This window comes from Chroicocephalus ridibundus, chromosome 3, assembly GCF_963924245.1.
Source record: "Chroicocephalus ridibundus chromosome 3, bChrRid1.1, whole genome shotgun sequence".
Taxonomy (NCBI): domain Eukaryota; kingdom Metazoa; phylum Chordata; class Aves; order Charadriiformes; family Laridae; genus Chroicocephalus; species Chroicocephalus ridibundus.
Genome location: NC_086286.1, coordinates 83198988 through 83221027, shown reverse-complemented (window position 1 = coordinate 83221027; position 22040 = coordinate 83198988). Strand labels below are relative to the sequence as shown.

General features: G+C 35.9%; 1 protein-coding gene across 4 annotated transcripts in view; it reads right to left on the bottom strand.

Annotated features, from left to right (window-relative positions):
* Positions 1 to 22040, bottom strand: part of ASCC3 (activating signal cointegrator 1 complex subunit 3) — a 276124-nt gene that overhangs the window by 167256 nt on the left and 86828 nt on the right. For all 4 annotated transcript variants that reach the window (XM_063329884.1, XM_063329883.1, XM_063329882.1 and 1 more), the window contains one exon: positions 6524 to 6688. In XM_063329884.1, coding sequence (XP_063185954.1) covers positions 6524 to 6688 — 165 coding nt within the window. The remainder of the gene's footprint in view (positions 1 to 6523; positions 6689 to 22040) is intronic.

The following is a 22040-nucleotide window of genomic DNA, read 5'->3' as shown; positions in this document are numbered from 1 at the left end:
TTATTGATATCGTGTTTACTGTCTAATGAAAGAATTAAGAGATTGTCAATCAGTCCACATAGCTGTCAATTTCCTAGTTTTAGGAACAAAACTGGAAAAAACAGTAAAACTGCAAAATCAAAAGTACATAGTAAAAATGCAATTACTAATACTGTTTTGAAGATTCCACATAGGACATTATCTACAACTCAAACACTCTGCACAGAATGCATTTGTTACTAGGCAACCATCTAGTTAAGTAATTTTATAAATGAGTTTTACTCTGGTTCCAATGAACCCTGAAAATACTGTGATCTCAGTCCTCCATTTAGAACATATTTAAAAATCTAGAGGTACTGAAAAAATGTAACCATGCAGAAAGCACTATTAGAAACCATATTATTTTCCCTCAGCTAAATATTAAGTATGCAATACTTTGCCTTAAGAAATTACATTTTTGAATATTCCTATTAAGAGATTTGTATGCCCTGCACAGTGCCATGTCAGTCTTTCTTGAATGACAGAATGCCTCTTCATGCTATGCTTACTGTTTCTTTCGCAAACTAAGAAACAAAAAGAAATATGAACCCTTCTACAAATCAGTTTAACTGCGTTATCATATTATGAAAGAACATAAAACATATGACAATCACTATTACCTTTTAAACTCCATGGATGTATCACAAAAATGGAAAAATGTTCACATATCAATAATAAAAAATGACATACGGAATGACTTCCTGACATCACTTCCATGCAAAGTAATAGAAAAGCTTCTGAAGATTAATTCAAATATCTGATACATAACATTTTCCAAACAAATGGAGATTAGGTTTTGTTTTAAAAAAGTATGTTGTTTTAAAAAAGTCATTTTTACACAGCTACAAGGTTGCCAGAAAAGATAACAAGATAGACCTAGACTCATGTAAAGCATTAGACATACAGCTGTGCAACATACGTTTAAAAATAACATCACAGAATAGCCACAAAACACGTATTAAATTTATCACAAGTTGATGAACTGACAGATTTTAAAGAGAATGTATAATTGAAAAACAGCAATTAAAAAGAGATGCCTCTAATTGCTTTCTAAGCCCGACTCTATTCAATAATTTTATCCATGATATGAAGTAAATAAACAGTAACCCGTGACAAGAAGAGCAGGTGATTGGCAGAATTAATATAACTGATGTGCGTGTCAGCCATACAGATAAATCTAGGTTGATGGTCCCATTCAAACTAAATTTCCTTTAATTTAGCTCATTCTAAAGCAGGCCACAGCTGCAAAACGAGACACTATTCTCAAGGAACATTCCTATAACAACAAGTGAAACCTGCAGCAACTATAAAGAGGTTTGTCTGAGGACTTAATGAACAAGCATCTGAATACAAGCTCCAAAGATGATGTGTTAGCAAATTGAGTACATACAACTCTTAGAGGTATAAAAAGGATAGAACTGAGCAACGGGAGGAAAATGCTCTACCTCGGTATATACCACAACCAAAACTAATGCAAAAGTTCTATACCCAGTTTTGTTGACATATTTTAAAAATACAATCGCAAATGTAAGAAAGTTCAGCAAAAGAAGACCCACAACACTATAGTTGGAAACAAAAAAATTATTGTAGAAGGTTTCAGTAAGCTTGTTTGGTTTACCCTGTAATAGAAGATGCTGAGAAACTCTATTAGCCTATACAAGGAATATCAAAGAGACAAAAGACTAAAAGCAGTCGCTGAAGATGAGAAATGAAGAACGAAATGAAATGACAATGCCACTATAGTCGCAAAAGACACATAGAGGAACTACAGCGGGTTACCATTAGAGACAACATATATAGACCTAATCAGCTTTTTTTAGGTCATTAGAGATCAGCCTTGAATTTTTTTATTTTTAGCTGCTCAAATTTCCTTAATCAAGAATGGGATTCCGAGCACCTACAAATTCCTAATTTGATAACAATTAGGTGTTTGGCATTGGGTGAGAAACCTCTGAACTTGTTTGCTTGCGATTGCTAGTAAGGAGGTAAGAGAGGGAAAAAAAGTGACAGAAAAAAAGAGGCAGAGGAGATAATAAGGAAGTAGAGATATTGGAAATGCATCCAGAGCAAGGAAAACTACATGACGGCTGAGAGGAAAAGGTTATTTATTCTTAAAGGTTATTATTCTTAAATAAGGTATTATGAGGAAAGAAAGCTCAGAAATGAAACATGAGAATTTCCAGGCGAAGGAGAAGAACTCCACTATGTCATGGTCACTACTACTTTGATCTTCACATCCCCAATGAGCCCCTCCCTTGCTGGTGAGTATAAGGTACAGCAGAGCACCCCTCTGAACTGGATTGCTTACCTCCTGCTGTGTTGTCCCACCTATTATTTATCTAACAACTTTGTTGGTCTAATACAAAAACATAAAGCAACTAAAACTCAAATTTGAAGAATGAGACTGTGATGAGAACAATATTTATGTGTCTACGATGGGAGCTTCTGTTCCCCAAAATCTGAGAAATCTTTTACTATGGATTTTCTCTTACTTAATTTATCATTCACATAGTTGAGAGAAGGTATCAAAACTCATATATCACTCAAGTATAATAGTCAGTAGGCTTTTTGTGAAAAAATATCCATAACCAGCAAAGAAGTCATCAAAATCTCTGAATAATTATGACAAAATAATTCAGTGTCCTTTAAAAGCGGTCATGTTTTTGCTTTCAAGCTAATAAGCTTAGTAGATATTACAGAAGTGTGGAAAGTTTGATTAAAAAGTTTAAGCATTTCAGTTTTACATCTGCATTATGCTCGAGACTAAAACTTTAAACATCAAAGTTATAAATTGGATTCAAAGAAGTTGTTTGATGTTATACCTACAGTATATAACAGAGCTTAAAGCAATTTTCCCACCAAAATGTTAAGCGAAGTCAATTTAAATCACTTGCAAAAACATTCTCTAAAATTTGAAAAGTGCAAACATGCACGAATATGCTGTTCATTCTGCTATGAGTAAAAGTGTCAGCAATTCCAACATATATGCTCCTCCGAGGTTTAAAAACAACCTGATTTTAAAAAATGCCATAGGTTAAAATGAACATGTTAAAGTCTTACAGTAAGTGGTGTGACTCGGTGTTCATCCAGACGAAAATACAACAAAAATTCAAGTATTTTGAGGTACAAATTAGGACAGACCTGCTAACGCATCAGGATATTCCTGTTTTGAGAACGTATTTGTATAGCTGTATTTGTACAGCACATGAATACACATTTCAAAACATTATTTTCTGGCATGGTTGTAGCTCCAAGTAGCTTGTTGAACACTAATTCTTAAAAAGACCAAAAAAAAAAAAAAATCCATTGTCTGTTAACTGTTATGCACCATCTAAGCAAAACAACCCTCACACACTCCAACAAAACAAGAGAGACACTTCTTCTATATGACAGGATACCAAGTCCTGCAAAATGTAAAAGCCACTACGTTATACATCCCGACTTGCACAGGAATCATGACATTGTCTCAGAAGATAGTCTCGTATACAAGCTACGGAAGTATCACCCAGATGAAACTATAGGTAGACCCCCTTATTGGAGCAGCTATCAGTGATTTATTGAAAGGCTGAAGCAGTATTCAAAGGAATTTATCACAGTTCTGTCCTAGAAGTGATACAAGAAATGACTGTTCCAGGTCAGACCAAAAATCCAACTACTTCAAGACAGTGTCTTTCACAGTGGCCAAAAGGGGCAGTACAAAAACTGGGAAAATGTCAATGATATTTGCCAGCAGAGCCCCGGTTACCACAGACCCCATTATGATCTAGTGACTATTAATCTGCAATGGATTTTTCTTTGAATTACTTGTTTAATCACTTTCTGAATCCCTCTGCTACAAATTAGGAAAAAAATAGTCGATATTTCCGATGTCTAAACCAGTTTACAAATCAGGTAATTGATTTCAGCAATTACTGCAGTGATGTAATTGACATAAGGATATTTTAGATTGATGTTGTCAGTGGGTTTTTTTTATTTTTATTTTTTTATTAATTTTTAAGAATTGAACAATTATTTTTACATCCTGTGTGCATGAATATTGAATAAATATGGTATTTCTACATGTATAAATGAAAGTATGTTCTAGAACTACTTTCAGAAGGGCTGGAGAGGAGCTTAATGTTTCATACAGAATCATCGAAGTCGGAGGGACATTCTTCAGGGATGGGCTGAATATCCTGGGTTTAGTTCCTGCTCCAGGGACATTTATGAATTTGTATCAAAATGCATAACACAGAATTATCCACAGGGAACAGAACCAAAGAAATGTAACTAAATATTTTTTCTTTGCAAAACATCATTAAAACATTATCAGATATGATATTTTTACACTTAAAACACCTACAATAGTATTTTCACTTAACTCCAGTGAAATCCTTCTAAAATCAGAAAATGTATGTTACCTGTTTTAGTCATGAAATAAAAGTTCCAGTAATTTCATAATTAGTTACAGATGTATGCTGCAAACTTCATAGAGCTATGCTTGCAGGCTCAGATGCTGCAGTATATAACATTTCAGTGTAATTTTTAAAACTAACCCTCTTATTATTTGTTTCTATATTAAAAAGGTAAAACAGTTGTACAAAACATCTCCTGTTTCTATGTCCCCAAGCTCTCTGAGATGTTTGCAATTCAAAATATTTTGGGCTGGAATTGTTCTCTATTGCATAATTCTGAATATTTCTACAAGCAGTTTTGTCTTCTGTTTAACTGTAGAGTTTCTTTAATATCCTTTTATACTGTAATTTTTCCCTCGCTTCAACTACCTTCTTGTAAAGATTCATAAATAAGGTCTTTAGAAAGGTGGTGAGACAGTTAATTTCAAGATTTGTGTTTTGTTTTTCTTCCCAACTGTTTCACTTAAGGAAGGGTTACAAATGAGTAGCTTCAATTCCAGATGAGTCAAGCTCCAACTTGGTAGGTAAAACAAACCTTGAAATCCTAGAAGATTAAAGCACCCTAGAGAGCTATTTTTTAAACAAGTGTTGAAGCAAGATACTGCTATCTTACAATAAATGCACTAAGGGTAGGATTCAGTACCCAAGACATAATTGCCTCAGATTTTATATTCCTTAAGTTACCTGCACAGGCAGAAAAGAAAAGGATCTATGGGAGATTTGTGTCCAAATGAAGCAGAGACAGGATGCCAAGCTGCATAATGTAGGGCAGATAAAATGGCTCTAGAAGCCTACCTTACAAGTCTCACAAAACTTCGTGTTAAAAAATGAATGAGTCTTGCAATCTGCCATGAAGGCAATGACCATCATGGTCACTGCTAAAAGCTGAAATGCTTTATTTTAAAGACACCTGAAGAAAACAAGGTTATCAAAAACTTTTAAGAAAGAAAATAAAATATCAAAAAGGTTAAGCTTCAGTGCCCTTGAAGTAGTCTAAACTTTACAAAGCCCTCTCTCCATAAAAACCTTTCCAAGTTTAACTTCTAAGGAATTATTACTTATGTTATTCTTTATACAGGAGCTTTAGACTTTCTGTACTGGATTACAGCAGACATCCATTTTATTCTGTTCTTAGAGGAGATGGAATTAGATGATTCAGCAAGCCTTAACAAGGTTAGTGTAGAAGAAACTTACCAAGAAAAAAGCACTTTGAAAGCTAAAAGGCTTTAAATGTTTAACATGCTACAAACAAGAAGCATAACAATACCAACGGTGTTTATTTTTAATTTGTTACAGATTATTTTTATTGACATACTTTTGCATATAAGAAAAAGGAATGTCACTCCATCCTCTCCTTACCATTATTTGTATTATTTGTTATCCTAATTCCATCCTATTTATTCATCCCTAAATTCCATATTTTATTCTTACTGTAAATGCACATCTCACCATTGAGACCAATCTCATTTATTGTCTAACTCCAAATCCTTCTTTTGTATAAGACTTAAGACAAAAACCCCACACATTCACCCTCTTCTCCTTTTGGCATTTCAAATCTTGGCATTTAGAAAGTACCACTAAAGCATGGGGAAAAAAAAGTACCAACTATGCTAAAATAAAAATTACATAATATTTTTCTAGCAGTACTGAAAGTTTTACCTAGATTTAAGACACCACTCTTAACTGAAAAAAAAAAAATTCTCCTAGGAAAACTGCTAATTAAAAATCAGCATTCGTGGTAAGAAAACACTTTCCATCTTGGTTATGTTAAAACACTAACCTGATTATTGTTCACTTAAAAATGTTTAATTTTGCCATTACTTGTACAGTAAGTAAATTAAGTAAATAAATCATAAGTAAAGAAAGAAATAGCTCTGTAATAAGTTATGCATCGTAGGAATCTGATAGTTGATATAATACAGAAGAGAAGGTAGAAGACAAAACCCTTTCTTCATTCTTAGGACTGAATAGCTATAAAATAAATTGGTATAAAAGCTATAAATCAAAATTCTGCCTAATCATTTTGATTTCAGTGTCTACCATTTCTCCTACACTGATATCTATCCATTCTCAAACAAAATAAAATTCTTTTGAAGATTTTTTGCTCTTACCTGACGTAATGTACGTGCTACTATACTTTCGAGTACCGGTCCTCTGTCTTCATGCAACAGATGAACTTCATCGAGAATCAAGAGTTTTACCAGCTGAGAGAGGGCTACATCACCAACACTTTTTCTTGTCACTACATCCCATTTCTCTGGAGTAGTCACAAGCATCTAGTAGAGCAGAAAAAAGAAATATTAAGCATTTAAAAAAAATAATCCAGAGAGTAAATGTAACTTAACAAACTTAACAAAGGTATCTTAAGTTTTACCTACTTTATATATGAGGCAGTCACAGTTTTCTGCATCTACATGTGTTGGATGGCCATTAGTAGGATTCAGTACGGAAAAACATACGGAAATATCAACTGATAACTTCAAACTACTGTGCAGCATTTGTATACATTTTCCACATTAAACCAACTAAGCAGCTATCCAGAATCGACTCCTTATATAAATGTGTGGGTCACTGAACGTATGTGTCCCACTAAAAATCATCTGTGATAAAAAATTTCTAACCTTCACCACAGCACAGTAAACAGTTAAGACCCCCCCCTTATACCTACGCTTGAGCTGATAGTTCCTAGGTCCCTATGAAATGCTTTCTCCCTAAGGCATACTTTCAAGTTGTACATTTTGATACCTTGATCCTTGCACTGGTAAAACAGATCTAACAACTTCCACCAGTCCTGGAAAAGGTAACTTCCAAGCCTTATTGTTTCATGTGAATACGCCCGTCCCTTTTATGGTGCCATTTCTGGCATGCTCTTGCAATGGCTTCTCTTTTTGCATAAATCCCTAAGTAACAGACTATCAGACAGATAAAACTGAGGTACATTCAATCTCCAATTGCCAAACAACTGCAGTACCCTCCATTCTCCACAATGACAACATATTCAGCAGTCACTTCACGTGACCTTAACACAAGAATTCAAGAAAGTAGCATTTTTAAATCAGATATAAAGTGGTCACTCTAAAGAGAGCATCTCACTCCTCTCCCCAAAAAATTCTCAGCAGCTGTTTCAAATAGAAATAGAAATGCTGGTTTCTCATATACTATTCCATAAAAATAATTTCCTATTTAAGTGCCAACCTCTATGTATAAAACCCCCATAGAACTGAATCTTACACGCTGAAATTCAGTAGTAACTTGCCTCCAAGTTACGACTATGATTTAAGGACAATTAATTATTTCCTATTCATAACAAATTTAATGAGTCACTATGTATCAAAGCTTGAGGTTACTGGGACAGGCACAAAGCTTACCTTAAAGTCTCACTTATTTCACAAAAAAAGAACTTATAACTATTAAAACACGGGGAGTCCAGAACTGGACATAGTACTCCAGGTGTGGCCCCAGTGGTGCTGAGTAGAGGGAAAGGATCACCTCCCTCAACCTGTTGGCAACACTTTGTCTAATGCAGCAAGGGCACATTGCTGGTTCTTGTTCAACTTGGTGTCCGCCGAGAGCCCCAGGTCCTTTTCTGCCAAGCTGCTTTCCAGTTGGTCAGCCCCCAACATATATTGGTGCATGGCGTTATTCCTCCCCAGGGGCAGAACTTTGCACTTGCCTTTGTTGAACTTCCTGAGGTTCCTGTCAGGCCATTTCTCCAGCCTGTCAAGGTCCCTCTGGATGGCAGCACAATCCTCTGGTGCACCAGCCACTCCTCCCAGTTTGGTGTCATCAGCAAACTTGCTGAGGGTACACTCCGTCCCATCATTCAGATCATTAATGAAGATGATGAACAAGACTGGATGCAGTATTAACCCCTGGGGCACGTGGCTAGTCACTGGCTCTCCAACTAAACTTTGCATCACTGATCACCACCCTCTGGGCCCAGCCATTCGGCCAGTTTCAATCCACCTCACTGTCTGCTCAGCCAGCCCATACTTCAACAGCTTCTTTATGAGGATCTTATGGGAGACAGTGTCAAAGGCCTTACTGAAGCCTAGGTAGACAATACCCACTGCTCTCCCCTCATTTACCTGGCCAGTCATTTCATCATAGAAATTTATCAAGCTGGTCAAACATAACTTCCCCTTGGTGAAGCCAAGCTGACTACTCATGATATGATTTTCTTGACTTTCATGTGCCTGGAAATTGTTTCCAGGATTACCGGCTCCACTACCTTCCCAAGTTTCCTGTCCTGTGTAACCAGGTCCCCTGTCTCATTCAGCAATAGGCCCACGTTTTCCTTAGTCTTGCTTTTGTTGCCTGTCTTTTTGTCTTTGACATCCCCAACCAGATTAAATTCTAATTGGCCTTCAGGTTTCCTAACTTCATCCCTGGATGCTCAGACAATGTCTCTGGTCTCTGTACTCCTCCCAGGTTACCTGTCCTTGCTCCTACTCTCAGTATGTTTCTTTTTTGTGTTTGAGATTGGCCAGGAGCAACTTGGTCATCCATGCAGGCCTCTTGGCTTTTTTGTCTGACTTCCTATTCTTTGGGATGGACTGCTCTTGAGCTTGGGAGAGGTCATCCTTGCATATTAACCAGCTTTCTTGGGCCTCTCTTCCCTCCAGCACCTTATCACATGGGACTCTTCCAAGTAGATCTCTGAAGAGGACAAAGTCTGCTGTCCTGAAGTCCAGGGTTGTGAGCTTGCTTTTTGCCCTGTTTCTTTCCCTCACAATCCTGAACCCCACCATCTCATGGTTGCCACTATCAAGTTTGCCTTTGATCTTCACCTCCCCAATGAGGCTCTCGTTGGTGAGTATGAGGTACAGCAGAGCACCTCTCCTCATTGGTTCCTCTATTACCTGGAGGAGGAGGTTCTCAGCAATGCACTCCAGGAATTTCCTGGATTGCTTATCTCCTGCTGTGTTTCTTTCAAAGTATTAGAAAAAAAAAAATTGTATCTTACAAAACACATGCATTTATGAATACTTTTTTCTTCACTCAATTTTCACAAGATATATCCTGGCAACATTTATTTATTCTCCCCGGAGAAAAAATTTTCCCTGCACTGCCTCACAATATTGTTTCAGTCCAACTGTTTTACCATCAGAATATATCAGTCTTTACTAATTACCAAGAATTACTCCTGAAGAGACTTTTTGATATTACAGAAAAAGATGTTCCTGTCCTGCAATATTTAAAACTTAACACATGAAAGACTCACCGAGTCACTAATATCACTGAGAGAATGGTGGGGTGTGTGGTGTTTCTACGTTTTGTTAAAATATTACTAGGAGCATTTTGTTAGCAAATACAGATTTTTCAAATGCCTGTACTCCTACAAAATAGTAGGTGTAAAAATGCATGACCATAATTTATGAACTGAATTGTAACACTACTACAGATGCAACTGTTATCACTTTAAAATGAGCCATGTCAACCACAAAAAATTAGCAGCTGTACTTCCACAGAACATTAATTAGCAAACAGTCAGGAAATATATTTAGCAATGCATATTAAGACTTTAAGGTGTGAAATACTACAAATGCAAGCTACTTAACTAATTTGCTAAATCTAAATTGGCAATGTTCAGATCACATTTTTTTTTTTTAAATGTCAGTCATGTTATCAGGATATATATTTAAAATGGTATCATTAATTTCTCTGTTTCTGAGTGATGACTAAATATTCATTATAATGGTCATTTACTTTGATCTTATTTTAAAACAGCAATGTTATTCAAAGTAATGACCTGAATTAAAAGCTATACTTGATATAGTGTCTCATTTAGGAAGACCAGAGCTATCCAGAGAACGTCTTGCCAGAAAATATGATTGGTTCTTATATTTATTTTGCGAATAGAAATTACAGCTGAAAAAAAATTCCACCAAAAAGCCCCAAACACATGAGCTTTGTAGTCTCAAACCATAAATTGAATTCAAATGTATAAAGCGCTAATTAAAAATATCAGCTAAAAGAAAATGTTGACTATCAGCAAATGTTAACAAAGATACAGATTATTTTTTCAATTAAAATAATAAACAAAGCAGCGTTATGATCTGCCTCACAATTAGTTTTAAATGCGGTAGTGGCATTTCTTTTTATAATTCATTTTCAGAGACAAGGTATTTTATCCGCAAAGTTATAAATTCAAAACTCAGATGCAGCCCAAGGATTCTGCTTTCTGTTTGGGGGCAAGGGAAGGACGCAATAACCAAGTCTTGAAACATCTTTTTAATATTTTCTTTTTTCACATTGACTCGAGTTATCAGCACACTGAGAAGCGTGTTCATTTATATTGCTATTTCACCACTTCACCTCTTTCAGTATTGAAATAGCTAGAAAATAAAGTGTCACATTTGCTTAATGAACTGCAACTCATGCAAGACATTCCAATCTGTTTTTTGTATTAGGGTATGGCTGAATAGAAATGGGTTAACTGTCAATATTTTTACTGTCAACTTAAATTTCTCTCCACACATACAGTTCTCCTTTTCCCATGCTTTTTGGATTATCATTAGTAACTATTCCACACCGACTTTTTTTACTGGGGAAAACATGGGCTTATCACAAAGTCCTCTGTCTTAGATGAGGACTGCTGCTCATTTTCACTTTTATACCAAAAAAAGATAACAGTTTTTAAAAAAATAAAAATAAATCTTTCAACTCAAAATTATTTAATTTAGCTTTGGGGTTATTTAACACATCCCTACATTACTTTACATAATGTTCATGTAGGAACGCAAACAAGTAAGTCTAATGACTTCACTTTGAAAAATGAAGTCAAAAGGGATGACACTACCTGATAGTTTTAATGTCAATTAACAAAATTCTGAGTGACTGTGAAAATGCATTTTTCTATAATTGCATGATTTGCTAACTATTTTTGTCAGTTTCTCTTCAGTCCCCTCAGAAGCCAAACTTTACAGTAAGAGGAAGTTACATTTTCACCATAGTTTCAGAAGATCAACACGCTGAAAAATGCTGGGGTTTTTGTTGTCTTTTAGGCTTTTTCTTAGTCTGAAAACACTTACGGTCTTACTGAAATCAAATGACCTTCCATTGATTTCTTAGAGTCCAACATTAATTTCTAGCAGTTGGCACAGCCTGCAGGTTTACCTTTTCAATAGCTCACTTGCAATCCTTTGAGGTTTTTTCTGCTTTAAGTTCTCCCAAACACATCTTGCACATAACTAGCACCTGATTTCTGCTTGAATAATTTGTGCACACACTCTGAGGCTAGTAAAAGTATGGCAGTCCTCTCAAATGCACACTCCCACAGGTCAAATGCACATATGAAAATATTTCAGAACAAGCTACATTAAATGTTTAGTTATAACATCCCATACTACAAAATTCACTGCTTTTAAGTTCCTCAAGACCATTTTCACAAACAGTTTTCCTCTCGTTAGCCACTTCAGCCCCCAAGTATGTCTGACACTTATCTGACCTTTTGTCCCTTTCATACATACAACAATAAAACAAAACTAAGAAAAAACCACAACAGATAACTTCCCATTACTGTGATTTCCAGAAAACAATTAGAAAAGACCTAGATCATTCTTACTATCTGCCAGATATTGTCAAACCAGAATGTATAAAGAACTGCCTGACTCAAACGTCAGGTTAAACATCAACTGAGGTGACTGGAGAAAGGGACTGGTGTTCCATATTTGTTTTAAACAACATACCATTCCAATTACAAAAAAGAGGGAGAACAGTTGGCTGTGAATCATCAGGTTAGTAAACTAAATTTTCCCTGTCCCATTATCTTAGAAGTGGATTCTCAAAATAGTCTACCTTATATGTGTTCAAACCTTTCTAGAAGATAAGGCATCATTAGTGAAGTAGGCATGCATGGCAAATTTTAAAGATATTCTCATTTTGGGTCTTTGCTTTATCAGACCTGATAACAAACTAAATTTTGTGACTGACAATGGGTTTATAGAAGTTTGCACATTGTGATTGAGTAGACACCCTACAAGCCAAATCGTACCTTTGGCAATTTCTCTTCCAACAGGTTTTTAAAAGTTTTTATTCCTGACGTACAGATAAACAGAATTCAACTATTATTTAAATACAATACTTTTGAATGAATTAATGAAATTATTACAAAGGAAAGACATTCTTAAATTTCTTATGGCAGAGATTATATGGACGTTCCTGAGAATAAAAAAGAAACATTCCCAAAAAACAGCAGGAACAGAAGATTGAAAACTAGTCTGCTATAATCAACCCCATTCAGAAAGCAGATCTTGCTGCCAGTGAGCTGTTCAATAAAATAATCTTTACAAAATGAATGAGTAAAGTCTTTTCCAGAACTACAAAGCTGCTATCAACCATTAGATTTTAACTCCAAATAAAGAATTGCCAATCTTACAGGCACTAGAATTAGCCAGTAAAACAATCCCAGAGGACAAATCTGAATTGAATTGATGAATTAAAAAGCTCTGAATATAAAAGTAACCAAGATGGGAAAAGGTGTACAAAAATTCTGAAGGACTAAAACAGAGGATGCACAAAACAAAATCTTTTGAGAAAAATCTCTTGAGAAAAATCTCTTATAACTGCACAAATAGAGCAGTCGCTCCACCTCCCAAACACTTCACTAATCTTCAGCTTAGCATTCACTTGTGTTTTAATTTTTCTGCTACTGTGTTCACAAATGAGTTATTAGAATTACTTCTTTACGTACCGTGTTTCCCAGAATCATGGTAACTGAAAATGTTTGATTTTTCTTTTTTCTTTTTTAAATTTTTTAAAATTTTGTAGTAGTCTTATGCAAACGTTAGGCCGGGAACTGTTAGAGATGACAAGCCGGTGTGCAACGGTATGTGGAAGTTTTCACAGAAGGTAGGGAAAACATCTTTTTTGGGAATTTTTCAGAGAAGCAGCAAATATCTGTCATCAGGAATAACAACCACTATTAAGAGTGGTCAATCTTAACATTTAGCCATGACCATTATTTAAAAGAACCAACCACAGCAACAGACTTCATTGTCATCTAGGCAGGAACAGTTAAGTTCTCTGCTATGGTACACAAAATTTTTCTACTACAACACACCTCCAGCTCAGCATAGATTCCATAAAATCATCATCTTGTAGGGCTATAAGAACCTTACTACACAGGTTCTTATACTGCACTAATAAATGCAGTAAGCAAGTCCTTTCTAGTAAAGCATTACACTAATATTCTCTATCACTTGTTTACCCACGTGCCCTGCGCGTGAGCACATCGTATTTTAATATGGGCTTACGTAGCTTGCTCTAACATAAAAGGTAGAAAAGTACCTTGTACTTAGACTGGATAGTGTTGATATTCTGAGCACTGGCACTATTGCTGAAATAAGCCTGCACCCTGCCATACTGTAAGCAGAGCAGTAGTAATACGGACCAACACGCAGTTTCAACACCTTTCATTAATATAGAACATAAAAATGTATGCCTTTATTATATCAGAATTGTGAAAATATGTATAATGGTAAACACACATACTTTCAAACATTTGATCTGTAACTTTGAATTCATATTATTGTATATACTGGGCATTAATATCTACCATTTTTTCTAGAAAGAAACTGCAGAATAATCTCAAGATTATAATGAACAAATCCAGAGGCCTCCGCATCGGGAAAATGCTGTGGATGTCAAATGATCACAATAATAAAGCTTGTTCGTTACGGGCAGTTTCCAAAATGAAATTATCTTCCCAAAGTTGGATCGAGATCCACAAAAATTTCATGACCACATGTCATCGTACCCTTGCAGCACAACAGAGATATTTTCCTATTTAGCGTACTTATATGAAAGCACTACTTCCTTTTTGCTTTGAAATCATCGGAATAGCTGCTAAATAAACAGCAAATACTCAATTTATGTTATCTTTCTCTTTGAAGTGCATAATATTGTTTCTCAAAGCATTGATTAAATCAACAAGAAATACACATTTCCACTGTAATTTCATTAACAGCCATTTCTTTTTCATTTTGCAGTAACATTTCTTCGTACCTTTCCCACTTCCTATTAAGTAACCCTCCTATTATTTCAGTAACCTTAGGAAAAAGAAAATCAAATCTTATAATAACCACCCGATGCCTGTGGCATTGTGAGCATTTGTCCTCTAAAGGCTTGCTACTGGTCTTCTCTCTCCTTCTCCCACTTCTTTACACACATCTATAATTTCCCCTCGCACACTTGAAAACAGCATTTAAGAATATGTGGCTGATCCTACAGCAAAATTTGCTCAGTCACAGCCAGCACTGCTCATCTTCTGACAGCTTTTTGGCAAAGGGACATGGGCAAACTACACAGTTTACTCTATTCATGCTATAACTATTTATCTTGGTGCTTTGTTCTGGCAGAAAATTCAGTGCAAGAGCTTTACTTGTGCAGAAACACAACTCCACACAACTCCAGACATCCACCCAGAGCAGCCTCTCATTGGAATGCAGCATATTTTGCAATTCTATAGGGAGAGCTGCTATGCTGAGGCTTTGTACAATTTGGAAATATTTCCCTTCTAATCAGTAATGCTTTGGAGCTTCTCACAAATTTTAATATTAGATACGTGATATCACACCCCATGAGGGACACTTTACCACTTTGGCACTCTCTGAGGTAAAACTTAATCAAAATATGTTACACGAGCAGCAGCCTGCAAGTCACTTTCATAATGCTGTTTTTATTCCTCTTTTTATTGCACTCTTACTCTGTATGATTTATTCAAGCATTTCACAAAACCTCATGTGAGCTGGGGCTCAGGCAGAGAGTGAGAGAATAAACCTATAGAAAGTAAAACAGAGGGTAGTAATGCAAAACAAGAATTCGAGGCAGGAAGGTAGGAAGTAATAAATAATGAATAGAAATGTTTTGTTTTTCATAAATCAGAGACAACCATTTGATGCTGTGTTTTACACCGTTAAAAAAGAATTATGTCTCCAGTAAAGCAGACTCCTTACAGCACAAAGATGTGCAGATGAGCAGTATGCCCATTTGGGTGAATAGATGATGCTATACCAAATCTTAGCATGTATTTGTGGTCTAAAGTAATGGCAATACAGGATCACATATAAATATATACAAATATAAAAGCACCTTAGAAAGATTCAATAATAAAACTATACTTATAAAAGTATCTTCATAAAAGATTGATATTTTCTTGTTAGACCTACAGAGGTGCATTATATTGGTGCATATTAGCAGCAATTAGTAAGCCACCACAGCTAACACCGGTAATCAATCAACAACAGGTCTAGAAATCAACAAGGGAACAACAGAAATTGTAACAGCTGCCATTCAGAACTCATTAAAACAACAAATGAATTTTTAACTGAAGAAACACAACTTTGTTATGTTTTATTTTTAACTTAATCCTAGGAATTCACGGTGATTTAGTTCCTTTACAGAAGCCAGTGAATCCACCTAATGAAAAGGCAACTGATTCACAATGTATCAGCACCCCTCCTTAGCACAGCAAGATACTTAGGACACATCCTATTGAACACGTCCTGTTGAACTGATTTTTTTTCAACGTTGTTTTATTTGTTGTATACTCAGTTTCACAGTTATGATGAACAGATTTAAGTTTGTACGTTAAGATTTAAAATTTTATGCTTCCAGCACAGTCGTGGATGTCCCAGTGATTACAAGTGGATGTCCCAGTGATTACAAAATTCATTTAGAAGTTCCAACGCAACTTTTAAACCTCAATACAACGGACTCTGTCAGAGTCAAAATAAACCGGAATCAAACCCAGTACACTCAGTCAGGCTGATGAATCAGATAGAAGAATTCCTTTTTGTTGCTGCTGTGAAAGCACTGAAGTTTTTTATATTCTTACTAAAAGAATATAAAGCTTTACATGTGTAGTAGTTACATTAATCTGAGGAGAAACTATGGAAAATAATATACATTAGGATCACAATAGCTGTACTGAGGAGTAATATGATAAGAGCACCTGCTCTCTATTTTTTTTCCTAGGGAAAAACTGTTTGGAGTCAGTACAAATCTTATTTTAATAACCATAGTGAGAAAGAACAGCTTGCACGCTTTGTGAAATTTAGCTCTTATACTGTAAAATATAAAATTAGCCACTCAGCCTTCAAGTTTAAGTAATGATCTAAATGTTTTAAAGGACTTTGATCCAAAACATTACCCTCTTTTCCTCTGTGCTCTTAATCAGTTCACTAATTATAGTTATACTAACCTCTGATATACTACTGTCAGCTCTGATTGATGCCAATAGCTCCCTTAATCAGATCTGACAACTTTCAGCAAGCGTCTGTCTCTTGAGACACTGCATCCAGCCTGCTTGCTTTCAAATCTTCCCAGCCTTATTTTGCATTTTCTTCTCTCCCAGCCCCTTTTTCATATAGAACAGTAGAATAACAACAAAACATGAGTGTAGAGTGGTTTTGTATATGTTTCTAAACATCATTATAGCAATATTTGGGCTAAAGTTGATAGTTTGTTTACTGGGTAAGAATTTACAAGGAAAAACTAAGTACAAGAACAATTTTTGGAAATAGATTTATCTTTCTGAGAAATGAAATATTATCCACTTGGTTGGTGCGTTTTTTGTTTGCTTGTTTTCCTTTTTCTTTTTTCTCTCAAAGTTGCAATGAAAAGGGTTTCAAAGTCATTCCTCCTCTGTTCTACAGGGAAACTTTAGGCTTGGGTTGCCCAACTTCAGGAGACAAAGATAAAAGACTACCTCAGCTACCAGTTTTTCCACTGTATTTATACTGGCACTCTTTTAAAGCTCATCATGATGTCCTGCACATCTCAGTAACTGTAAATATAAAAAGTTTAGAATAACTTTTGTTGACATAATTATAACCATTTGTTTATTTATTTTTATTTTAAGATTAGCCAGTGCAGGGGGAGAGAGTTTGTGTTCCTTTTCCTGGTACTTGAAAAAAATCGGAGATGAAAAACCTATTCTCTGGAACACAGGGATAACTTTTTCTCTAAAGGTGAGGAACTGTTTTTCAAGAAGCAGTTGTTCCTGATCAGGTTTTTCCCCCTCTGTTCTGCTCCGGTAAAGCATTACCCCACGATGTGGTTTAACACAATATTATGTGAAAAAAGACCAGACTGCAAATTTTGTGACACCTGTTCACAAAACGACAACCCAAACACCAATTCATTTGCTTTCATGCAGATGTGATTTCGTGAAATTTGCTTTCAAGTCTACACTCCAGAGAAAATTATGTATGCTAGCGTTAATGATAACCACTGTTGAAGGTGATTGCAACAGACCTCCTGTATGATTGTCAGATTTATATTCTCCAGCTCTATTAACTAAAAACTAGCACACCCTTTGGATTTAAGCAGGATACTTTAAGCAGCACTCAGAAGAAACACCAACAGTTCGCTGTTGTAATGAAAGGATCAAATCAAATCGAGTTCCATGGGAATCTATCCACCTCAATACTATTGCATATTTTCATCAATAATACTAATGACAGACTAAAGATTATACTCACTAAACTTTCAATTGATGTTATGCTGCACGGAGCCGTAAATGCATTGGAGGATGGAGTAAGAATTTAAAAATGCCTTAATAAGTTAAAGAACAGATGCATTAGTGGATGACAGTCAGTAACACAATTTCAAGATTCTACACGTGGATGCGATTCATCTTGCCTATCTTACCCGCTAATTTAGAAATTCACCATCTAAACTAGTTGTCTAGAGTTCCTCTAGCCGGTTCAATTCATTGGTCTTAATACAAATCAGCTTTAGAAGTCTTTTCTCTTTAGTGGTCTCCTTATAAGTCTGTGCAACTAGTTTAGACTAGTTGCCTAACTTTTACATGGCTAAAGCCAAAATAGATTAATCTGATCCTTAGGAATAATTATCTCAACAAGTATAGGATGTAAAACAACTGGCAAGACAGTAGCTGGACAGGGAAAAGAGAAAGAGCAGATCAGTCTGCACATGAACCAAAACTGCTATGCTGTTTCAAAATATGAAACGTTGGAACAGAAAGGCTGTTATTTGGACATGCTAAATAAACCTTCCACTCAGCTCAGCAGCAGTTTGACCTTGGGGCAATACATTATGTTTTGGGCAACTTAATTCAAGAAGTGCAAACCAACTGAGAGTCCAGAAGTGAAAAACGAGAATGACTAAACATAAACGAAGCATGACCTTTCTGAAAAGTTTAAATGAATTGATGCTTAGGCTAAATAAACGTGGCTGAATAGAGATAACTACAACTACAAGAGTCTTCAAAAAGCAAATGGCAGTGGATGGGGAAGACAGACACTCGGATAAGGAAAGCAATAATAACATTTGAGCACGATTTATGTTGAAAAAAGATTTCTGTTAAAAAAATAATAAAAAAAATCTTCTAAGAGCAAAGACAGATAACTCCTGAAGGAAATTCACCAGGAAGTTTAGGAAAGCTCCGTGACCAGGGTATTGTAAGATCAAATTAGACCAATATTTATCAATAGTGAAATATATGTATTACATCTGTTTTCGCAGAAGGACAAATTAGATTAATTGCCATATTATTTTCTACAGTTTTAAGATCAGCTTAGTGCACACAACTGCACTCAATGTTGTATTCACACCAAGGTAAACATCCTCAAAACTTCAATTAAAAAATATCTTTCAAATTTCAATTCTAAATAAATGTACATAACACATATCCTAAATATTCTAATTATATTCTATATTAATCATTTAATGTTACTAATATATACTGTAATGCTATATGCTGTAGTATATACTCACACACTTTATGCTAATAAAATACTTTTATTATACTAATACTTTATACTAATGTTATATACTCTGATTCTATTGTAAATTAGAGTATATTTCAACATAGTTATTGCACGTCAAGTGATTCTTCAGTATCAAAGGCTCTTTAAAAAAATTTGTAATTTATATTAGATAAGCATATTTATATTAAAAAATAGTATTGAAAAAGCTGTAATTTTAAATGCAGTCAAATGTAGCAAGATTATGTGCAACATTTGTAAGTATTAATTTGAAGTATGTGGGGTTTTTTCCACAAGTAGTCACAATAAACGCTAAACAACCTAAAATATTCTGTAACATGAGAAATGACAACTTAGAGAATATAAATTCTCAATTGCTCTGATGCTATTTTGTAATCTACTTGCATTTCCAAATGACCAGGAGCAGTTAAATTTGAAAAAGAGCCAAAAGAGGCAAGCATTCCCTGAGCAACCTGTCCTCAGCTCTACTCAAATAAGCTATCTTTTTGCAGAGGAATATTCACTCAGCAGGCACAGCTGTTATTCGGCAATTTTTACATCTAAATCAAAGATAATTGGACTTCTGAGTACCTTTAAATTGTACTCTGGGAGAAGGGTCTAACTTAATGCATCATTTGCATTAACTATAAAAGACTGCTTTTTTATCCTGTAAAATTTACTGTGCTTAAAAAAGTATTTGGAAGCGCAAAACAGTTGCTCAGTAATTTTATAGACACGTGGATTCCTTTTGAATAGAATCTTTTGAGCTATAAAAGACCATTAAAACCAACAAAAGTAAATCATTCTTCCAAGTTCTTCATAGATAAAGTATTAATGATAATAGCCACTCTCGAAAATTATATTCTTACAAGTTTTACTGAAGATTACATCCTCAGTGTCAAAAAAAGCCTCAGAGACAAAACCCTATAATAATATTTTATTTGGTGTTTTTAATAAATTCATTATTATTCATATAAAGATGAGCAGTTAGTTCATAGCATGAAGTACTTCAATTTCGGATTCTTTGCTATTAAGAACTTCAATTGAGGCAGTCTTTATTGTTACTTATTAAGATTCACTGTACTTCAGAATTCAACATTCAGGCAATGTTTTTTAAGGATTTTTAGTCTTAATTTTACATATAAAAATATGAAAAGCATACTGCTTATTAGCTTTCCATCACTGGAAAAGAAAATCTGAAATTTGTTTGACAAAATGTCATCTTCAATCATTATACAGGAACATTGTAACAGGCAAAATGGTGTCTAAAATGGTTCCTCGCTCATCTTTTATTGATACACGCAGTAAATATCACATAGGCAATTCTATCAAAATAGACTAATCTTGATTTTTACAGAATCTCAGAATGGATAAGGTTGGAAGGCACCTTTGGAAATCTGCAAGTCCAAGCCACCACTCAAAACAGAGCCACCTAGAGGAGTCTGCTTAAGACCACGGCCAGCTGGGTGTTGAGTATCTCCAAGGTGAAGACTCAACAACTTCTCTAGACAAACTTCTAGTGTCTGACCACTCTCAGAGGAAAAAAAAAAAAAAAAAAATCAAAAAATCTTATGTTTACAGAGAATCTCCTGTACTGCAGTTTGGGCCCATTGCCTCTTGTTCTCTCAATTGGACACTGCGGAGGTTTGTCTCAGTCTTCTTTACACATGAATACACAATGTACTCATACACATTGATGACATCTATCTGAGCCTTCTCATACCTGGGCTGAATGACCCCAGCTTGCTTTGCTTCTCCTCATGTATCAGATGTTCCTATCCCTTAATCACCTTCACGGCTCTTTGTCAGACTCGCTTTAATATGTCCCTGTTCCTCTTATAATGGAGAGGCCAGAACTGGACCCAGCACTCCAGATGTGTCTCACGAGGCCTGAGAAGAGGGGAAGGACCACCTTCCTTTGAGCTGCTGGCAACACTCTTCTGAATGCAGCCCAGACTGAAGGGGACATTGCTGGCTCTTGTTCAGTTTGTTGTCCACCAGAACATCTGTATCTTTTCTGGGAAGCTGCTTTCCAGCTGATCAGCCCCCAGCCTGGACTGGTCCATAGGATTACTGACCCACTCCTGTGCAGGACATGGCATTTAACTCTGGAACCTCATGAGATCTCTGTTGGCCCATTTCTTCAGCCTGACAAGGTCCCTCTGAACGACTGTACAACCATCTGATCTGTCAGCCACTCCTCCCAGTTTTGTACCACCTGCAAACTTGCTGAGGGTATGCTCTGTCTCCTGACAGAGGATCGTCATGACCTTTCAAAGGTAATCGAGAATGACCTCATGATGACTTTGACCAGTTCCCTCAGGACTTTTGGGTGAATCTCATCAGATCGCACTGACTTGTATTATGCTCAGTTTGTTTGCACTTTCCCTAACCTGACTTCCACCAAGTTCTAAGTTTTCCCCCTCTGGACTTTCCCATTTGTCTCAGGGGCCTGGGATCGCTGAAAGCCAGTCCTAACAACAAAGGCTGAAGAAAAGAAGGCATTAAGTACCTCACCCTTTTACATGTCCTTTGCCACCAGGTCCCCTGCCCTATTCAGCAGCAGTTTTCCCCAGTCTTCCTTTCGCTATACACTCATGGAAGCCTTTCTTCTTGCCCTTCAGATCACTCCTGGTCTTTGGCTCACCTAACCCTGTCCCTTTGAGCTCAAACAGCAACTACTATCCTGCCAGGTCACCTGTTCCTGCACCCACCTCTTGCATGCCCCCTTCTTATGTTTGCTTTTTGTCCTGCAGGCCTCCTTCCATTCTTGTTTGATTTCCTGCTCATCAGGATGAACCTCTTGAGCTTGGAGGCATCAACTAGGAATAACAAATTCACAGGACTGCAAGAGACTCCTAAGTCTGAAAGCCTTGGAGTTTTCCATCCAGAT